The 19,951-nt window shown below is 37.3% G+C and overlaps 1 protein-coding gene across 2 annotated transcripts; it reads right to left on the bottom strand.

The window, feature by feature from the left end:
- Positions 1-632: 632 nt before the first annotated feature.
- On the bottom strand, positions 633-18,394 carry stm (starmaker). Of its 2 annotated transcripts, XM_054745049.2 has the most exons (23): positions 18,269-18,394; positions 17,254-17,312; positions 16,944-16,961; positions 16,754-16,786; positions 16,454-16,492; positions 13,804-13,839; positions 13,640-13,687; positions 13,547-13,570; positions 13,358-13,399; positions 12,911-12,973; positions 12,794-12,817; positions 11,553-11,579; positions 10,432-10,458; positions 10,284-10,307; positions 10,164-10,187; positions 10,006-10,035; positions 9,145-9,174; positions 8,965-9,006; positions 8,791-8,811; positions 3,497-4,192; positions 2,950-2,991; positions 2,812-2,853; positions 633-1,077 (listed from the first exon to the last, which is right to left on the bottom strand). In XM_054745049.2, exons 1-22 carry the CDS (start codon positions 18,277-18,279, stop codon positions 2,849-2,851), a joined length of 1,365 nt encoding a protein of 454 aa, XP_054601024.1. In that variant the 5' UTR covers positions 18,280-18,394; the 3' UTR covers positions 633-1,077; positions 2,812-2,848. The 2 variants fall into 2 exon arrangements, with proteins under 2 accessions (XP_054601024.1, XP_054601025.1); XM_054745050.2 differs by lacking the exon at positions 9,145-9,174.
- Positions 18,395-19,951: the final 1,557 nt, after the last annotated feature.

Here is a 19,951-nt window from a genome sequence, read left to right as displayed (position 1 = left end):
TGAACACATTTTTTAATTTTCCTTAAAAATATGTTGTTGTTTTTTTGTGCAAAAATCTAGCAAAAAATATAATAAAAAAGCAACAATAAGTGTTTATTCAATTCATTATTAGCAGTTGCAGCATCAGTGGACATCTAAAAGTCAGGTCACTTGAGAAACTGAGGATTACTTTTATATTTGTACTGAAAGAATATAATTTAAATTCAAATTATAAGAAAAATGTTCTCCTATAATTATAAAATTCCATTTGAGGGATTTTTATATTTTCTTAAATTTCATGAATAATATTAATAGTTAAAAATTCTTGCTACAATGTTACATTTTTATAATAATAATAATTCTGGGACATGATTTACTTTAAAAAACTAAACAAAAAAGTCCTAAAGACAGTATTATTGTGTTATGTATAGTAGTAAATTATATAAGTATATTTCTAATTAGCTAAAACATTTTCTTCTTATCTGTCTTAGCATAATTTATTTTCAAAATGTTACTGGCCCCCTACAAAATGACAAATAAATGACTCAGATATCATGGTTACTAGCAAATATCTTTAAGAATATATAGAGAAACAACAAATAGGCTAGTTGACAGAAACATGCTGAGCACGGAAAAACGAAAGACTCAAGGAGTTTCTGACAATTCAAACTTTATTAGCCGTTTCTTGTGTACAATCGTTGACCGGTCATCCCTCATTTTCTTTCAAAAATAATCATTAATGTTTGTAAAGTAAACGATGTACACGTTAATGTGTGAAATCAGACACACACAGAGCAGATCTGAGATCAGCAGCTGGTTTAATGTTTCCGCAAACAAACAGGCAATGGAAAAAAAGGGTGAGTTAGAGTTAAAAAAAGAGAGAACACATCAGAGATTCAGCTGGAGAAAAGGAGGAAGACACATTTATTATAATATTTATCTTTAATCCTAAAGCAGCTCGCAACAACAACAAAAAAAAATCAGGAAAAAAAAAAGCTGTGGAAACTCCAGACAAACAGGAAGCAGAAATTCAGATGCAGTTTAGCTTTTTGTCATGGCAATCGTAGTCCACTGTGGAGGCTGTGGGCTTCGTTCTGTCTGGAAACAACAGAAAAACACCTTTTTAACTTCACTTTGTTCCAAAGTTCTTCAGTAACCTGAACATCATGATTTAAAGGAGCAATATGTAAGAACTCTAAAGTGAAATAACCTCAAAGCAATCTAATGTCTCAATCATGTTGAAAGGAACGTTACATAGAAACAGATTTCTTTCTCAGCCTGGAACGGTTGTCAGTTTTCCTCCTTCAAAATGGCTAAAGAGTGATGTGGTCTTTAATCTGTGATACCACAGGGTTGCCAAGTCTACGCTGGCAGGCGCTGCTGCGTCAGTATTTGTAATTTGACACCAGCACACCAAAAAAGCTCCAGAGTTGTTTAAAGAACCAAAGCCAGTAAATAGGAGTGACCCAGAAGTTATTCCTAGTACCCCTAAGTAGCCATGGTATATTTTTGTTTTACTCTATCAAGTGAAGAAGGCTGGAAGCTAATGTTGAGTTAACAATAGCAACAATGAATTAGAAGCAAATAGTCAGCTCTAAAAATATGTGAATCTATTTTTTCAATTACCAGCAACTAAATATAACTGTGAAATGTCTGTGAGAAGTAATTAACTCATTCACTGCCAGCCGTTTCCTGATCGCTAAAGGCCTTCGCTGCCAGTGTTTCTCACCTTTTTACTGTTTTTTTAAGAGTCACAGAACGTTGCGCGCTAGCATGATGTCGACGCCAAAACAACTAAAACAAAGCTGAGACTCATCTCTTACATCAGGAAGAATCTGCATGTTTCGAGTGTTATCCATTCTTTCATAATCCATTGTTCAATTGTGATCTTCAGACGCTTTTCCGGTTCGCCCCTCACTTTTTTTTTATACAGGAACGGCCCAAAACGATCTCCTAACACATGGATGTTCTGCTTCCTGATCATGTGACGTGTGATGTATGCGGATAAAGATCGGCTTCAGAGCTGAGATGTTTGTTCTCTCAGCGTGGGGGCTCGTTCTGATGCCCAAACGGTAAAAAAATGCAAATGACGACTTTAGTCATCAATGGCAGTGAATGAGTTAATGAGTCAACTGTGGCGTTTTACTTCCTTTAATGCAGGGGTGGGGAACCCTGGTCCTTTAGGGCCGGTATCCTGCATGTTTTAGTTGTTTCTTTGATATAACACACCTAATTCAGTGGTTGGTTCACCTTTTAAGGAGATCATTAAGCTCTGCTGCATCCTGTTAATCACCTGATTAATATCAGGTGAGTTGAAGCAGTCTAACAATTAAAACTTGCTGGATAGCGGCCCTCGAGGGATCAGGATTCCCCCACATGTGCTTCATTGAGTAGTTCAGAACTATAACAGCAAGCTGACAGCAAGCCGGCAAACAACCACACTTCCTCTAATACTGGTCATATATTATGGTAAATAAGTGTAGTAAGTGCTTATTACTGTAAAACACCCAAGAGTGCTGACAGCAGCTATGACAATGTATTATCTACTTATCAAATGTGTATGACTCATTTTCGACTGTCATCTATAATCTTTTGGCACTGATCTGTAACTGACAACAGCCATGACATTCACAGAACGATGGTGAGAAAGTAACCTTTTATTTATAAAAATGAGCTGCGGTAACCTAATTTGACCACAAGATGTCGCTCCTGCTTCATTCTTACTTATTGCGCCTTTAAATGAAATGAAATGGAACTGATTTTTTTTAATTTTTATTTTTATTGTTTAAATTTAAAACTCTAGTGTTGAGTAAGGAGACAAAGTGTGGTTACCTGTTGGTGAGCATCCACAGTTCAGAGGCTGCGCTTCTTAAGCTATTGGAAAAAATATATATATTTAGAAATTCAAATTTTCAAAGTTTTAAAAATGTGTTTTTCTGATCCACATCACAGTGAGAAGGATTTTACTACCTGGGATGGTGGGGGGCTTAGTGTCAGGGGGTGGAGTTGGCACTGCAACAAGAAGTGACTCATTAGCATCTCTGTTACAACTTTAATTAGCATTCAGACACTTTTTTTGCATGGTAACAAGATGGTGGCAAAAACATTTGATATTGGCTGGTTTGAAGTAGCTGTTAGCTCATCAGTCATGTAAGACCTATTTCTCTGTGCAGAGGCTTCTCGGGAAACATAACTGTGTATTATCATTTTTTACTTTTACACAGAATTACACTTTGAAATGGCTACAATAGTTCCTTAATATTTTAGAGAAAACGGACACTTCCTGTGAAAAATTACAAACAAAAGCTGCCCACCTTTAGCATGTTAATCTAAAAATAAATTTTTGACCTGTAATGTTAACTAACTCTAATGTTATGTATATTTTGAAACAAAAAATAACAATTTTTGATTATTTTCTCAAATCTTTTTGTTCTTTTTTCTCTCAATCTGTGCAGATTTTAAAAATTCTTTATTTTCTGTAAAGGGGCATCTTGACCCTTCAGCCGTTACTTTTTACCTGCAGTTGAGGGTAAAGTTGGGTGTGCAGTTGTGGGTACTGCTGTACTGATCTCATCACTGTCAGAGTCCTGGCTGTCATCCTTTTCGTCGGTGGCCTCAGAATTTGGATGTTGACCAGGGTGTTTTATCGTGCTATCATCATCATCGCTGTCACTTTCACTGTCAATCATCTCTGATTCTTGTCTTCTAGCCTTCTCTTCATAATTTCCCTGATTAACCTCTGATGTTTCATCTTCAGGCTTCCCAGACACCTTAGACTCTTTGGACTCCTCAGACTCTTCTGTGGCATCAGACACCTCAGACACCTTAGACTCACTGGACTCATCAGACTCTTCTGTTGCATCAGACACCTCAGACACCTTAGACTCTTTGGACTCCTCAGACTCTTCTGTGGCATCAGACACCTCAGACACCTTAGACTCATTGGACTCATCAGACTCTTCTGTTGCATCAGACACCTTAGACTCATTGGACTCCTCAGACTGCTCCTGAATCTCTTTTGTTGATTGAAGCTCCTCTGACTGCTCTGGAGAACTTGAGTCCTCGGTAATTGGCTCCTCTGGGTCTTCTGGTAAATCGGGCTCGTCTGTCTGCTCTTCTTTCTCGCTTGTTTTCAGATCCTCAGAAAAATGATCTGCATCCAACCCTCTAACTTCAGAGGGTTCTGATGAATTGGCATCATTGTCCTCAGAATCTGTGGATCAAAAATGGATAATGTATATAAGAGCTTGTCCAAATCCTCGAAATGATCTTTGGTACATTTTCCAATTAACAGACTAACTTTCAGATTTTAAATATGGCGGTAACTGATCTGCGTTTCCAGGGGGAAAGGCGGAAACAAACACACACTGTTTAAAGTGTAGACGGGGAGCTGCTGACAGAAAATGTAGATGGACAGTGAAAGGAATATGCTGAATAGCTCTTCAATTCCCAACTAAATGTATTCCAGTGACAAAACAGAGCTGTGGGACAAAGTGGTGGATCGACCAGTCCCTGGAGCAGAAGTCACAAAGGCAATGAAACATCTAAGCAATGGTGGAGCTCCAGGGGTTTAAAAGATCCATCCTAGGTGTCTCAAGGCTATGGATGTTGTAGGACTGTCTTGGTTGACACCCCTCTGCAACACTGTGTGGACAACAGGGGTGAGGCCTGTGGAGTGGAAGACTTGGGAGGTGGTCCTCATTTTTAAGAAAGAGACCAAAGAGTGTGTTCCAACTATACCCACATGTGCAAAGACCTAGTTTGGACGTCCTACAGACGTGGTCTGGACAGACGAACTCAATATAGACATGATCTACACGTCCATGTGACGTTGACCGTTTGCAAGGTAGGGATCACACTCACTGGCCTCCCTGGTAAAATCTACTCCAAGATGCTGGAGGGGAGGGTCCAGTCGGTAGCTGAATCTCAATTGAGGAGGAGCAATGTGGGTTTTATTCTAGCTGTGGAACCCTGGAACAGCTATTTACACATGCTAGGGTTCGGTAAAGGTGATATGAGTTTACCAAACCACACAGTTCCATTGTCAAAACTTCTGGGTAATCTTATTTACGGTATTCTTGTGTCTTCATTTCTCTGGGCAGGCCACTTTCCAGGCCATTTCAGGGTTCAACCGAGTACTTGAACTTGGGTATGTCCTCAGAATGGCTCGATAGATTTGCTGGGTGGGGCTTGTGGTTAACTCATGCTGATTGGTTGCAACTCAGTAGAAAATTACTTCAGCAGACCACCAAACAACTGCAATTTGTAAAATTGGAAGAGTTGCTGGCATAAATGCCATTTCTAAACTCCCAACACCATAAAATTAGGCAGAAATCCCTCTACAAAGCCATAATTTGGGTCAATTTGTGGTCTCCAACAGAGCCCATTAAAAACAGATTCTCTCTGGTCATTAACTGCTGCATTTTACATCACACTGCTGCTCTCCTGGTCCCCTGAATAGATTAAAATATGGCGTACTTAGATAGAATAAAAGCCTTTTTAATGTTATCAATGTCCATGGATGTGTTTCGGCACCCTTCAGTGATGTCAGTCACCGCTGAAACAGTCGCAAAATTGACGTCACAGTCAAACGTCAGTTGACGGCAAAGTTCTGAAAGGACTGATTTCGACTGTAGACACAATGGCAAAGAGAACCGAGTCAGCAACTTTTCCCTGTCACTTTCACCCCCCCCCCCCAAATTTCCTGGAACTCCTAATGGGATCGCAGCTAATGTGGATCTGGAGACGGCTCATGACTATGTCCCGAGGGGCACCTTGTGGAGGGCACTCAGGGAGTATGGGGTGGATGGCCCTGTATTAAAGGCCATTCAGTACAAGCACAAAGGAATAAGCGTTTTACCAGTAAGGGTTTGACTCTGCCAGGGCTGCCTTTTGTCACCAATTCTGTTCATTACCTTTATCAACAAAATTTCTAGATGCAACCGTGAGGTGGAGGGGGAAGAGTTTGGAGACAGGAGGCTCTCCTTTTTGCTTTTTTTCAGATGATTTGGTTTTCTAAGGCCCTGTCCACATGTAGCCGGGGATCTGCCAAAACGTAGATATTTTTCTATGTTTTGGCCTGTCATCCACATGAAAACTGTGTTTTTTCACAAGAAAACAGATCTTTTTAAAAACTCCGGCCAAAGTGAAGATCTGCGTTTTCTCCGTTTTGGGTGTCTGCGTGTGGACAGACAAAACCGGAGTTTTAAGGTCCGCAACGTCACTTTCCGCGACAAAAAATGCTGACATCACGTGTGCGACCTGTGTTTACACTAGCCGACAGCATGGATGCCCTCAGAGCTGCGCTCGCTTTATCAATTGTCCAAGCGCTTTTTGCTTGTTTGTTTTTGCAAGAGGAATTACTGCTCCTTGCGGAAGACCACAGACGAAGGACGAGGTTAAGAACGGGGGAAGTACTGCCGCCTACAGGTCTGGCATGTCCTTAACAACGTATTTATCCGGGTATGTGTGGACAGTTTTTTTTTTAAACGAGGTGGTGTGGATGCAAGTTTTTGGAGGGGCGGATATTCATTTTTAAAAAAAACCCGGCTACGTGTGGACTAGGCCTTAGTTCCATCAAGGGCCACCATGGCTGAACAGAGGGAGTAGTTCGATCCCAAAGATACCAAACCTTGAAAGATGTTCTTTCAGCAATGTACAGGTAACAGCCCACTCTTCCAAAGGTTATTCAAATGCAGAGAATAATTTCCCCAAGAGGATGGATAATGTATTAATTATTAATTATTAATGTCAAGCTATGATGTTCATCTTCTTGCAGCCAGATTTGTATAGCCAATTTCAGGTTGGGGTGAGGGCCTATTTCAAGTGGGGGAGCTTAAAGAGCAAGTCACCTCTTACAAGAAGCGTACTTCACTCCCACTTCATGTTTGAAAAATGCAACAAATGCTGTTGCCTAGCAGACCGAGAGGGTGGAGCCACTAACAAATACACACACTCACGACATTGTGACATCATAATGTACCAGTTTACATCATAGCATACCTCTTAGCCAATAGCGGTGGCAGATTTAAATTCAAATCCAGTGCAGAGTTTTTACTTGACAACGGCACAACACTGACAGTTTCAGGCAGAAAATTTAAATTGTAACTAAAATGCACTAAAGTGCAAAACTATTGATTACACGTGTCTGCAGCATGATTAGACACACATTTATATAGTTTATCAGAAAAAAATAGTTGATTTGGGGGTGACTTGCTCTTTAAGTACCTCAGGGTCTTATTAGGGAGTGAGGGAAGGAGGGACAGGCGGATTGGGGCAGTGTTTGCAGTGATGCTTAACCGGTCTCTTGCAGTAAAGGAGTAAGCCACAAAGCAAAACTCTCAATTTACCCTTTGATCTTTGTCTCAGTTCTCCCCTACGGGAATGGGATTTAGGCGATAACTGAATGAACAAGATCATACAAGGGCCCAAAAACACAAGACAAAAAGATCACAATTGCAAAAAAACAAAAACAACAATAAATAAAAAAACTTACACATGCACAATCACATGTGCACAGATAGAGAAGAGAAGCCTATTATAACAATGCTGATTGTTATAATGCATAATATAAAAAATGTTATATAATAATCTCATACAGCCAATTAGTCACTCAAGCAAATATTCTCAATGGGCTTTAAAATGTATCCTTAAGAAACCCACAGTTCATAAAGTTGCAAGGGCTGATGAGAATCTACCGGATCAGGAACATCTGGGATCAACAATGCTTCACACCATTCAGAAAAATTATGAAAAAAAAAGAGCTTTTCAGATGTGTTTCTCCACAAGGTTAAATGATCTGGGTGGATTATATCATCTAAATAAATGAAAATATTATTTGTGCCCATTTAAAATCAGCTCACTGGCCTTTTTCAAAACCATAAGTCTCAAAGGTGAAGAAACGACCCATTCTTCAAATTTCTTGTCAACCAATCATGCATCAGTTCTTTTGTGTAGAATATTTAAAAATAAGATAAAGGAAGAAACGGCTGTTTCCTGCACACTCAAATGGTAAGCAAGCAGCCAATCTTAACAATTGAGAATCTGAAACAGATTAGAAAATTAATAAAAGCTTTAAATTTTTGTTTTTGATGTCATTTTAATTTAGAAACTACTGGAGTCATGAAAAAGAACATTTGAAGTCACAGACGATAAAAGACGTTTGGGCCCAGAAAATGGCGACTGGTGTTTAGCACTCTTTCGTTTTCAGCAATGCGGGTTCCTGTTCCAGTGAACGCGGGACCAGTGAAGAAACCTAGCTTGTTTGCTGATTCGCTTTAGCAGCTTTAATTAGATATGTCAACAGTTTTATTGGATCCATTTTCAGCAGTAATAATACACTGACTTTCCATTTAGACTAAATGAGTCATCTATGGAAATAACCCAAATTAACGTTTGACAAAACCGTATGATTATTTTAATTACTTTCACTTTTTTTAGATGATTCCTATGAGCATAAATTAGTAAATTTAAAGCAGTTCAAATATAGGGCATACAGAGAGTTGAATCATTTTTGTAGTCTGACAGCATATAAGTGAATTAATAAAGTCTAAAGGGAGGGAAAGACAAAACTACAGTAAGGATGTTAGAGCCGAAAACACGGATTTTAATGTTTTAAAACATGTCACACCTGTGCTGGATTTTCACCAATCAGACATTTTAACTTCCGATTTATTGTGCGAGGAAAAACATTCAATAATCATCCATTTAATTCTTCATTCCTGCCTTTTATCTCTTCTGAGATGTGACACTTGAATGAAGAAGGAAGAAGGAAACCAGAGGTCGATGAAGGAGGAATAAAAATACACTTACCCTCGGATATGTCAGAGTTTTCTGTAAAATCAACCATGTTGGACAAGGAGAGAGATTTTGTTACACAAATGTGCTGACAACCATCACATGATTAGTTTTTTGATTAATCTATTTACTTAGTGACATGAAAAGTTTATATCAGACAGCTTGTGAGTGAATCCAGAGCATATTTACCTAAGCTGGATTCATCACTCTCTTCCTGACTCTGGTTCACATCTAAATAAAACAGAAATACAAACAGCAGGTTTATTTTAAAGGCTTCTGAGATGTGAAATTAGTTTCACAGTTTTTTTAACAAAAATATAAAAAGACGGAACACACACACACACATACACACACAACATGATTGATTACCTTCGAGCATTTCATAGGACTCATTGGTCTCTGTAGAATAAAAATAACATTTCACCAATAAAACAGCTTTATGATTCCCAAATATGGGTAAAAACACAATTCAAGTAATTTGAATTGATTTCAGAATTTGAGTTATGAAAAAATAAACATTTTACTGGTTATAGATGGCTCTTTGAATGGCTTTAGTTTGGAGAAATAAAGATGAGTTACGACCAACCAGACAAGCTACTGGCTAATCCCAACAAATTTTCTGTTTAAAACTCACTCTAGTCACTAAAATGCGATAGTGGTGTATGAAAACACGATTTTACAGTTTCACATTACATGATGATTTTGGCAAACATATCATGACATTCCAACACATTGAGCTGCAAAGTAGCTTGCTCCATGGCTAATTACTTCACAATCAATGAGAATTCAATGGAAATGACTGTAATGCAGAAAATATTGATGATCAATAGAACTAAAATTAAATAGTTTGAACATTTTGAAATTAGACACGCTTATAGATGGCACAAATGTTTGGAACCAGTCCGACTGTGACTAGCTGTTAGCTTGTCAAAATGTAAAAAAAGAATTTGCTTCCTCTAAAGGAGATCATTGATAAAGCAACCTAGCATATCAGATTTTAAAAGTTTGTTATCTTTTCAATTAAACCTATCATGGAGTTTCAGGGCCACTCAACATGAAATATTGCTTTAATTTATTCTCAGCATTAGTTTTGGTAAATACATGCTGGTTTTCACTTAGGCTGTAATTGACATCTTAAATACACACACACACACACACACACACACGCACGCACGCACGCACGCACGCACGCACACACACACACACACACACACACACACACAATCTGACCTGAGGGGGTGTCGCTGCCTTCAGGAGGAGCTTAGAGAAAAATAAAAACAAACGATCAATAATTATGTGACATTCCAGGAACTGGGTGCATTTTTTCAAAATGGAAAATAAAAGTAGAATTTTTTTGGAAAACATTCTAAGTTGATCTTGAGACTCACAGGATTGTTCATCTGTGTCTGACTCTGAGGAATGAAAGAAAAACATACAAGTGGGTTTTAGAAAGAAATGACCAGTAACTTGACCATATTGATGTCCTTCTGTTGTCACTGTTCTCTCACCTTGCTCATCCAGCCAGACATTCTCTTTGTCACAAAAAAAAAATACAAAAAAACACAATTTAACATTTCAAATCTAAAACATATAAAGAATACATTATACTAGAAAAGTAAACAATTATTTAAACTTGCAGAGAAAAGAAAAACTCACCTGATTCGTCACTTTTCTCCACTGACTCTGGTACAGTTGAAATGCACACACAGGTAAAAAAAAAATAAACAAGTGATCAGATAGTATACTAAAAGGAAGCACTGATGCTGCGTCATTAAACAAAACAAGACTATTTTACAAGTTGAACTATTGTGTATATATTGGACTTATTGTGAAGGGCTAAAGGAAGTTCTTTGACTTGGACGCTGCCACAGAAATAGTTGAAAGCCTCCATCTTGTAATCTAACCCTAACCCTAGTTTATTTAGGTAAATCAAACCCAGAACTCATTGAACAAAAACAAACAAAAAAAAAACAGAAGAATTTTTTTCTTGTTTTCTGAACATTTTGACTTAGGCCCTGTCCACATGTAGCCGGGGATCTGCCAAAACGTAGATATTTTTCTACGTTTTGGCCTGTCATCCACACGAAAACGGAGTTTTTTCACACGAAAACGGATCTTTTTAAAAACTCCGGCCAAAGTGAAGATCTGCGTTTTCTCCGTTTTGGGTGTCTGCGTGTGGACGGACAAAACCGGAGTTTTAAGGTCCGCAACGTCACTTTCCGCGACAAAAAATGCTGACATCACGTGTGCGACCTGTGTTTACACTAGCCGATAGCATGGACGCCCTCAGAGCTGCGCTCGCTTTATCAATTGTCCAAGCGCTTTTTGCTTGTTTGCTTTTGCAAGCGGAATTACTGCTCCTTGCGGAAGACCACAGATGAAGGACGAGGTTAAGAACGGGGGAAGTACTGCCGCCTACAGGTCTGGCATGTCCTTAACAACGTATTTATCCGGGTACGTGTGGACAGAGTTTATTTTTTAAAACGAGGTGGTGTGGATGCAAGTTTTTGGAGGGGCGGATATTCGTTTTTAAAAAAACCCGGCTACGTGTGGACTAGGCCTTATTCCTCGACATTTTGATATTACTCTCAACACATTCTCACTTTTCTCTTTGCTTTTGAGAGGCACAGTTACAAAGTCTTAAGTTTCTTGGGACTGGTGAGCAGAGCACTTACCATCGGTTTGGTTGCTGTCATCCATCAAATTAAAGAAAAAATGCATTTTTACTAGATATGCAGCAGTTTTATTAGCTGCAATGACTCTAAATGTTCACCAACCTGATGAGTCACTCTGGTCGTCAGAGTCTGAAACACAAACACAGGTAAACACATAGACAGGTGAGCAGGCAGGTATGTAAGCAGGTGAAGACATCAGCAGGTAAAATGAACAAAATGGTTATCTTCAGTTTCTTGGTGAGAGTTGGTGCTCTGATCTGTGGAGTCTAATGACAATATTCATATTAATATTGTTTCATTACTGACATGAAGTTGAATTTACACTAACAGCCTAAACATCCCCCCACATGGGGGTTTAATGGTGGCTGATGTAAAAATGAAGTACGAATGTCAACCTGTGGTTAAATGTGGTTACTGTATCCCATTTGCACAACAAACTTTCTCTCTCCTGTTCTGTGAGTTTCATGGCTTTTGCCAGCTATGGCTCACTTCCAGAGGATTCTAGATGTCGAGTGAAAATGAGTCATACACAGTAAGTTTATAATATAAAGGTGTTGGTAGATGAAAAAGTAGCTTGAGATAATTTTAGATCTGACAATTTTTTCTAATTCACCAGTAGCATTGTCAGCTTAAAGTTAGCTCAAAATTAGCCTCTAGCCTTCTTTATCTGATATTAGTGTCAAACAAAAAGATGTAGTAATTTCTTAGTGGTACAAGGAACAACTTCTGGGTCGCTCCTGTTACCGGCTTAGTTCTTTACAAAATACTGCTGCATTTTGTTAGCCAGTGTCGAATTACAAATGCAAACGCGGCAGCACTAGCTGGTGCAAACTCTGCAACTCCGCGGGCTCACAGATTGTAAACAAACACTACATCCCTCTTTGGCCATTTTGAAAGAAAACAAACTGACAGCCGACTGAGAATGAGGTCTGTTTCAGTGCAACCTTCCTTCCTACATGCTTTAGACCATAGACTGTTTTCAGATTACTTTAATGACCACACAGCAAGCCATTGGAATTTTTGGGCAATAAAATTCCTACATATTGTATCTTTAATGGTTAATGCTTTTGACAGCTAATAAGAATAATTTTCATTAGGTTGCTCAAAAGTTTTATACTACGGGCACATTTTTATTAGTTCATAAACTATTGTTTAGAATTTTTTCACTCTGCAAAAATTCTTCATCTTGTTGGTGTACAAAACAAAAACTTTTGTTGCAAACTTCTATTTTAAAATTACAATGTTTTCTTTGCTCTTTACATTGATTAAATTATGCAATGGAATACATTATAAATCTGAGAAGTTAATAATTCACCAAATTGCAAAAATAAAAGCACATTTACCTTGTGATTCAGTTGTCTCAGAATCTGCAACATAAAAGCAGTTACAACCACAGATGAGCAGACAGGGTCTTCTTTAATGGACAAAGACATAAACAAGTAAACAAAATGAAGAGTTACCTTCTGTTTTTGACAAGAGGTCATCCGAGTCACCCTGGTTATCATCTGTAGCATCTGTGGACTCTAATGGAAACAGGAATGTTAATATTCTTTTATGATGTTTCACTAAAATTACTGCAAAATGTGTTGAAGTATGATCTGCGTTTGATCTTTAGGATTTCAATCTTAAATAATTAATTTTAAACAAATAATAAAAAAATGCCTTTGTTGTTATAGTTATTTATTCCTTTATGTGCAAAAGGATGTTGATGTTAAGGGTGTGATCCTATAAGTTAAGCTCTCTTTTCAGTTGGAGATCTTTACAGTTAGTCTTTAAACATTAATAAGTGGGTGTGGACGTGTGTGTAAAGAGTTCTACTGGTTCTGGGTCCAGGGTTTTGCTGAGTGAGTCCAGGATGTTCTGTTCTTTTCGCAAAGTAAATAAAAGAAGTTATTCTTTTGTCGCACCGTCCAAGCTGTCCATGTTGGAAGTTCCTCCATCGCTGGTGTCTGATTAATTTCACCAACAAAAATAACAGGATTAAGAATTGAACTCAGCAAATGTACATTAGGAAAATAGAGCGAGAATTTGCAACATTTTAAATTTTAAATGAATACAAATTTTCAAGTAAGATGAAATAATAATTAAAAACTCACCTTGTGATTCAGAGTTCTCTTGTTCTGTGGAAGGGAACAGATCAGCAGGTCAGCCGTGAGGTGAATTTGTAAGTGATTTATACTTTGTCTCACCTTGTGGCGTCTCTATTTCAGAAGTTTCTTCATCAATGTCTGGTTCACCTAAATGAGACCAAATATATATATAAATACAATGAATTTTTTTTCAGAAAAATAAAACATTGTGTGAATCAACTGTGGAACAATACATTTATTGATTAGTCAGCTGAATCAGATACCTGGCGAGGGAGTGGACTCGTCTGATTCCGAAAGAGCTGAAAATAAATATGTAACAGAAGTTTTTTCAAAAGGTTCATAACGTATTTTCCCCAGGTAAAAATGATCAATAAATTGGTCATACAACTTAGTCACTATAGAATAGTATAGAATAGAATAGAATAGAATAGAATAGAATAGAAGCAGCAAAAAGCTGTTCAGCCTAAAAAAGGCTCCAAAGGTATTGTTGAAGAAACGTTTTTCCAATTTTGTTGTATTTCTCTGTAATATTAGAAATTATTTTCTTGCCCATTTGTAGTTACCTCCCTGAATGGCCTCAGTTTGGAGAAATGGAGTTTACAAGACTACACGTGATTAGCTAATAGCTAATCTGAGTCCAGCCAAGACCAGAATGCATTGCTGCCGTTTTAAAATATCCAAAAATTTACAGCATTTCACGGAACTAACTTAACTCCTCGTAAAACTTTTGTGTGGACGTTGTCTTCTTGCACTATAAAATCTTAGTCTGTTTATCTTAGAGTGGTTATTCTATATTACTGTTATTGTTCATAAGGAGAAATAAAAAAATTGCATACCAAACAAAATTTTGGGTACCAGGAGGTTAAAACTTTTACACTATTGAAAGGAATAATAAAAAAAAAAAAACAAGATAAAAGCAATACACTTTGAATGTGGGCCCAAGCTAAAAAGAAATAAATAAGCTTGTCCAAAAAGACAAAGCATCAGGTTCCTAACATTTTCAGTGGTTTATGTGAATATTATTTTCTCAATCTTTAAACCAACATTAAGTTTGCACGACATGTCAAAGAAAATGTGCTACTGCTTTTGATATTCATAAAAATGTTATGTAAATTACCACTGAATGCTAGCCTAGACATCTAAACAGACACTAGCCAAAGCATGTTGGTCTTGCCATGCTCCATTAGAGCCTCAGCAGTCCAGACCAGTCTCATGTCTAATCAATCACAGCACTCTATCAGTTTGGTAAGCCAATCACATTACTCTATTGGTTTAGTGGGCCAATCACAGCGCTCTATTGCTTTAGTGGGCCAATCACAGCACTCTATCAGTTTGGTAAGCCAATCACATTACTCTATTTGTTTAGTGGGTCAATCAGAGCACTCGATCGGTTTGGTGGGCCAATAAAAGCGCTCTGTCAGTTTTGTTGGCCAATCACAGCACTCTATTGGTTTATTGAGCCAATCACAGTGCTCTATCAGTTTGGTGAGCCAATCACATCACTCTATTGGTTTAGTGGGCCAGTCACAGAACTCTATCGGTTTATTGAGCCAGTCACAGCGCTCTATCGGTTTATTGAGCCAGTCACAGCGCTCTATCGGTTTGGTGATCCAATCACATTACTCTTTTGGTTTAGTGGACCAGTCACAGTTCTCTATCTGTTTATTGGGCCAATCACAGCGCTCTTTTGGTTTAGTGGGCCAATCACATCACTCTTTTGGTTTAGTGGACCAGTCACAGTTCTCTATCTGTTTATTGGGCCAATCACAGCGCTCTTTTGGTTTAGTGGGCCAATCACAGTTCTCTATCTGTTTATTGAGCCAGTCACAGCGCTCTATCGGTTTGGTGAGCCAATCACATCACTCTATTGGTTTAGTGGGCCAGTCACAGAACTCTATCGGTTTATTGAGCCAGTCACAGCGCTCTATCGGTTTGGTGAGCCAATCACATCACTCTTTTGGTTTAGTGGACCAGTCACAGTTCTCTATCTGTTTATTGGGCCAATCACAGCGCTCTTTTGGTTTAGTGGGCCAATCACAGTTCTCTATCTGTTTATTGAGCCAGTCACAGCGCTCTATCGGTTTGGTGAGCCAATCACATCACTCTTTTGGTTTAGTGGACCAGTCACAGTTCTCTATCTGTTTATTGGGCCAATCACAGCGCTCTTTTGGTTTAGTGGGCCAATCACAGTTCTCTATCTGTTTATTGGGCCAATCACAGCGCTCTATAAGTTTGGTGAGCCAATCACATCACTCTAATGGTTTGGTGAGCCAATTGCAGCGCTCGATCTGTTTGGTGGGCCAATAAAAGCGCTCTGTCAGTATTGTTGGCCAATCACAGCGCTCTAATGGATTGATGGGTCAATCATTGTGGTGGAGTGGATTATGTGATCGATCAGAACAACTAAGATGGGGGTGGCTCATTTGAAACAACTTTGGCATCAACTGTGGACTATTTAGACTTGAGCTTTTCTTTGGGTCGAGACCAGATAGAGGTGCTTGTCCTTTATCAGAAAATTGAGGTTTTTGCTTTTTGTTCAACTGTAAGATTTCTAAAACAGTATTTGCTTTAATCAGCTATACAACTTTGATTTTAACTGTTTTAGGACAATAGCAGAACACTTTTGTCTTGGCCTTGCTCAGGCTGGTTGTTAACTTATCAGTTCTTCAGAATGTAAAAACAATTTTTCCATACAAAGGTCATTTAGTAAACCTTCTAGAACAGTGAAAATTATCATTGTTCATAGTGCTTAAGCAGAAACTCACCTTAAAATGAAAATAAACAATATTTTGCACAGAGTGTTGGTTTGGTTGTACTTGAAGTAATTATAAATATACAATCACAGAAGAAGAAATAGAGCTATAATATTCTCTTGATTTCATTAGACTGCCACACATAAAATCTTTATCTCACCTTCAGTGCTGCTTAAAGATATCTCTGTGCCATGGTCATCTAAGCCAGTTTAATAACAAAAACAAAGAAAAGAAAAGACACAATATCTGTAATTAACCAGCAAATGCTAAATATATATAAACACAAAGGAGGATGTCTGCAAACAAAAGGCAAACAGGAATGTTACCTATCTGCTTTCTTTTTTCTAATAAAAGGTGTGTGTGTGTATGTGTGCGTGTGTGCGTGCATGCGTGTGTGTGTGTGTGTGTGTGTGTGTGTGTGTGTGTGTGTGTGTGTGTGTGTGTGTGTGTGTGTGTGTACCATTCAGGTCTTCCAGAAGAGCTTCGCTTCTTTCTACAGAAAAAACAATGGTATAAATACAGCAAAAGCAATAACACCTGCAGACTGTAGGGGGCGGTAACTATGCTTTAAAGTTTTTTTTATGAATAAATGAATCATGATGTAAATTACTTAAATACAGCAAAATGGTTAATTTATTACTGATATTTACCATCTCCGGCGACATCCTCTGTAGAATAAAAATGAATTTATATTAGATGTTTTTTTCATGAAAAAATCAAAATATTTAAACAATAATTTTGCTTGTTTAGAAATACCCGAATAGCTAATAATTAAATTCTGCTAATATTCAACTGATACATTTTATTTTAACGATGCGACATTCACTACAATAAAAAAATCATGTAAGCGACTTATTTTATTGTTTAGACATTTCTTAATTTCTATCCCAGAGTGAGTACAGTTGATCAGACTTTAGTGAGAGCATAAAACAGGGTGTTGGTGATGACATCATGACTTACGATGGACTGGCGCTGCCAGAGAGACAGTGGCGAGGCCACAGAGCAGCAACACAACATACCTAGAAACAAATGCAAGCAAATTAGAATGATTCTAATGCAAAAGGATCAAGCTGATTTGACTGCAGCATGTTTGAATGCTGTTTTACTTTTGTGATAATTAAAAAATAAACTGATTTTTTAAAATATAATTAAGATATTATGTCAAAAAAATTGAAATAGTTGATTTCTTAGCCATAAAGGTATTAATTCTTAAGATTTTTGAAGGGTTTGCTGGTTATTTAAAGGTCCTAAAGAGGTAAATAATTTAAATAACATTGAGAAAAGCTATCAGTGGGTAAATCTCAGGTATGTTCTCATCCTTCAGCCTGAAGGCTTGTATGACTGCGTCTTTGTGTTTCCCTACAGAAGAAAGGAGGAATGGGGGGGTGGGGGGGGGGGGGGGGGGACCCCAACAAAGCGCCCCTTCTTTTCCAACGTATAGAGAGAAATAGAAAACCAGCTCAGATGTTCAAAGACATGGAAATGCTTTTAGCTTAATTAATGGAGTTGAGTTTTCAATGAGAAGAATGCTCCTTCGGTTGATTTTATTCAAGACCCCACAAATCCCTAAAAAGTCAGAATACAAGCAAATTCACATAGAGCAGTTGAGACTTACACTCCAAAAATAAGTTTGGTCGAAATGTTTCACTTCAGTGGTAGACTGTTTAAACATGAGCTTCTTTAATTGGCTATTTTATGTGTTTTCATAGTTCAAATCCTGACTCTGAAATAAAAACAGTAAGAAAGAAAAGATCAAAAGGAAACGAGACTGATGATGACTCATAAGAACTCAAACTTCCTGGAGCAGAACACTGTGAGCTAATAGGTGGAGGCAAGGTTCCCACACGCCTCGACGATCAACTTTTAGGGATGGGCAAACGACCGTGACACAGCGTTTGTTTTGTTATTTTAAACTCAGAAAAGTCATAAACAGTCATGATAAAGTTGATAAAACTAATCTCAGGCATCCACTCACCGTCGAAGCATGTTGTTGTTTTCAGCGGGTCGACAGGATCTACAAGTCGTGAGAGGCGATATCTATGTGTGTCGAAAATCTGAGCATCTGTATCAGCTGAAGCCAAGCGGCTGGGCTTTATACTCTGACTCGCCTCCTCCTCCTTCCTCCTTTCCTCCACTCCTCCCTCTCTCTGATCACCTGAGTGTCTTCCCTCTGATTCAGTCTAAAAACTGTTAGTTTGGGTGTTTTAATCAAAATAGCATAACTTTTCTGTCTGCACAACTTTGCTTGGACAAATGTTGCATAAAGATAAGCTGAGGTTTCAAATTATGAGACTACTAACTGAACAAAGGGAACATCTCTGACTGTGAAGTAATATATTTATTTGTCACATTTAGCTCCTCATAACAATAAAACTTTTAAAAAGTCACCTTTTCACTATTGAAGAAATTACAATGCCATGTCTAAAGGATTGAAAATATGCCGAAACAGTAACGTTTAAATATTTGATTCAAATCAGAATAAACAAAAATCTTTTCTATGTAAGATAAATATGGTAGGTTTAAACCAATTATTTAGTTAACGCTCAAATTCAGACTTATTTAAACAAAAGTAGCCAACTAAGCTAAAGGCAGGGTTAGGAAATCCCCGATCTAATGCCTCAGAGTCTCTTTGATGGTACGATTGTGTGAGTTTGTTCAACCATGGACCGATTATCCATGTGAAGGGAGAACCCAGACTCTAAGGCATTAGGTAGGGTCCCAGGTCTCTTAACCCCACATTCAATTCAGTTAGTAACTTGCATTTTGTGGAAGCCTGAAGTAAAATGTCAGTAGTTTTTAACTACTATGACTACTAATTAATATTACAACATTTTGAAATAACTTAAAATATTTAGATTTGATCTCAAACATTTAGATTGAATTCTAAATATTTGAATCTTACTTTATATATAGAATTTTAGTTCTAAATAGTTAAATAAAACTTAATATATTTAAATTTGACTCTATATTCAAAATGTATTCAAATATATGGGTTTGATTCCATTTATTTTGATTAAATCCTAAATGTTTTGCTCAAGGTTCATTATCATTTGTAAATTTACGTTTCTATTGTAAATACGTTTACATGTTAAGATTTAGTTCTTAATATTTATATCAAAATTTCCATATTTAGATTTAGTTTACCGTAAAATATTTTTTATTAATTTAAAAATATTTAGATTTTACTTCAAGTGTTAAGATTTTTTCTCAATATTTAGATCTCACTCACTTTCTAACCCACTTATTCCAAAGAATCACATGAAAATGTATGCATTAAGATTTGATTAGGATTTTTTTAAATTGTTTTTATTGAGATTTAATTTTAAATATTTAGATCTAAAAATGTATTTAGAAATATTCCTTAATCATTAGATTGATTTAAACATTTTAGATTTGAATCTACTTATTTAGATTTGGTTCTAAATATTTAGATTTAACTTTAAATAATTGATGTTGATTTGATCACAATTGATAACATTTAAAAACATAACTCTAAAAATAATAAAATAGAGCATTTTCATTTTCTTAACGACTAGCACCCCCATACACTTCTCATGTAAAAATGTTAAGTGTCATTTTAGTTTGACACAAAGTATCTCTTTCAAACATAACATGAAAACTTTCATGAAGAAAGCAATTTTTAAAAAGTAAAATTTTC

This window comes from Nothobranchius furzeri, chromosome 19 (genome assembly GCF_043380555.1).
Source record: "Nothobranchius furzeri strain GRZ-AD chromosome 19, NfurGRZ-RIMD1, whole genome shotgun sequence".
Classification (NCBI taxonomy): domain Eukaryota; kingdom Metazoa; phylum Chordata; class Actinopteri; order Cyprinodontiformes; family Nothobranchiidae; genus Nothobranchius; species Nothobranchius furzeri.
This window is presented reverse-complemented; position numbering and strand designations above follow the sequence as displayed.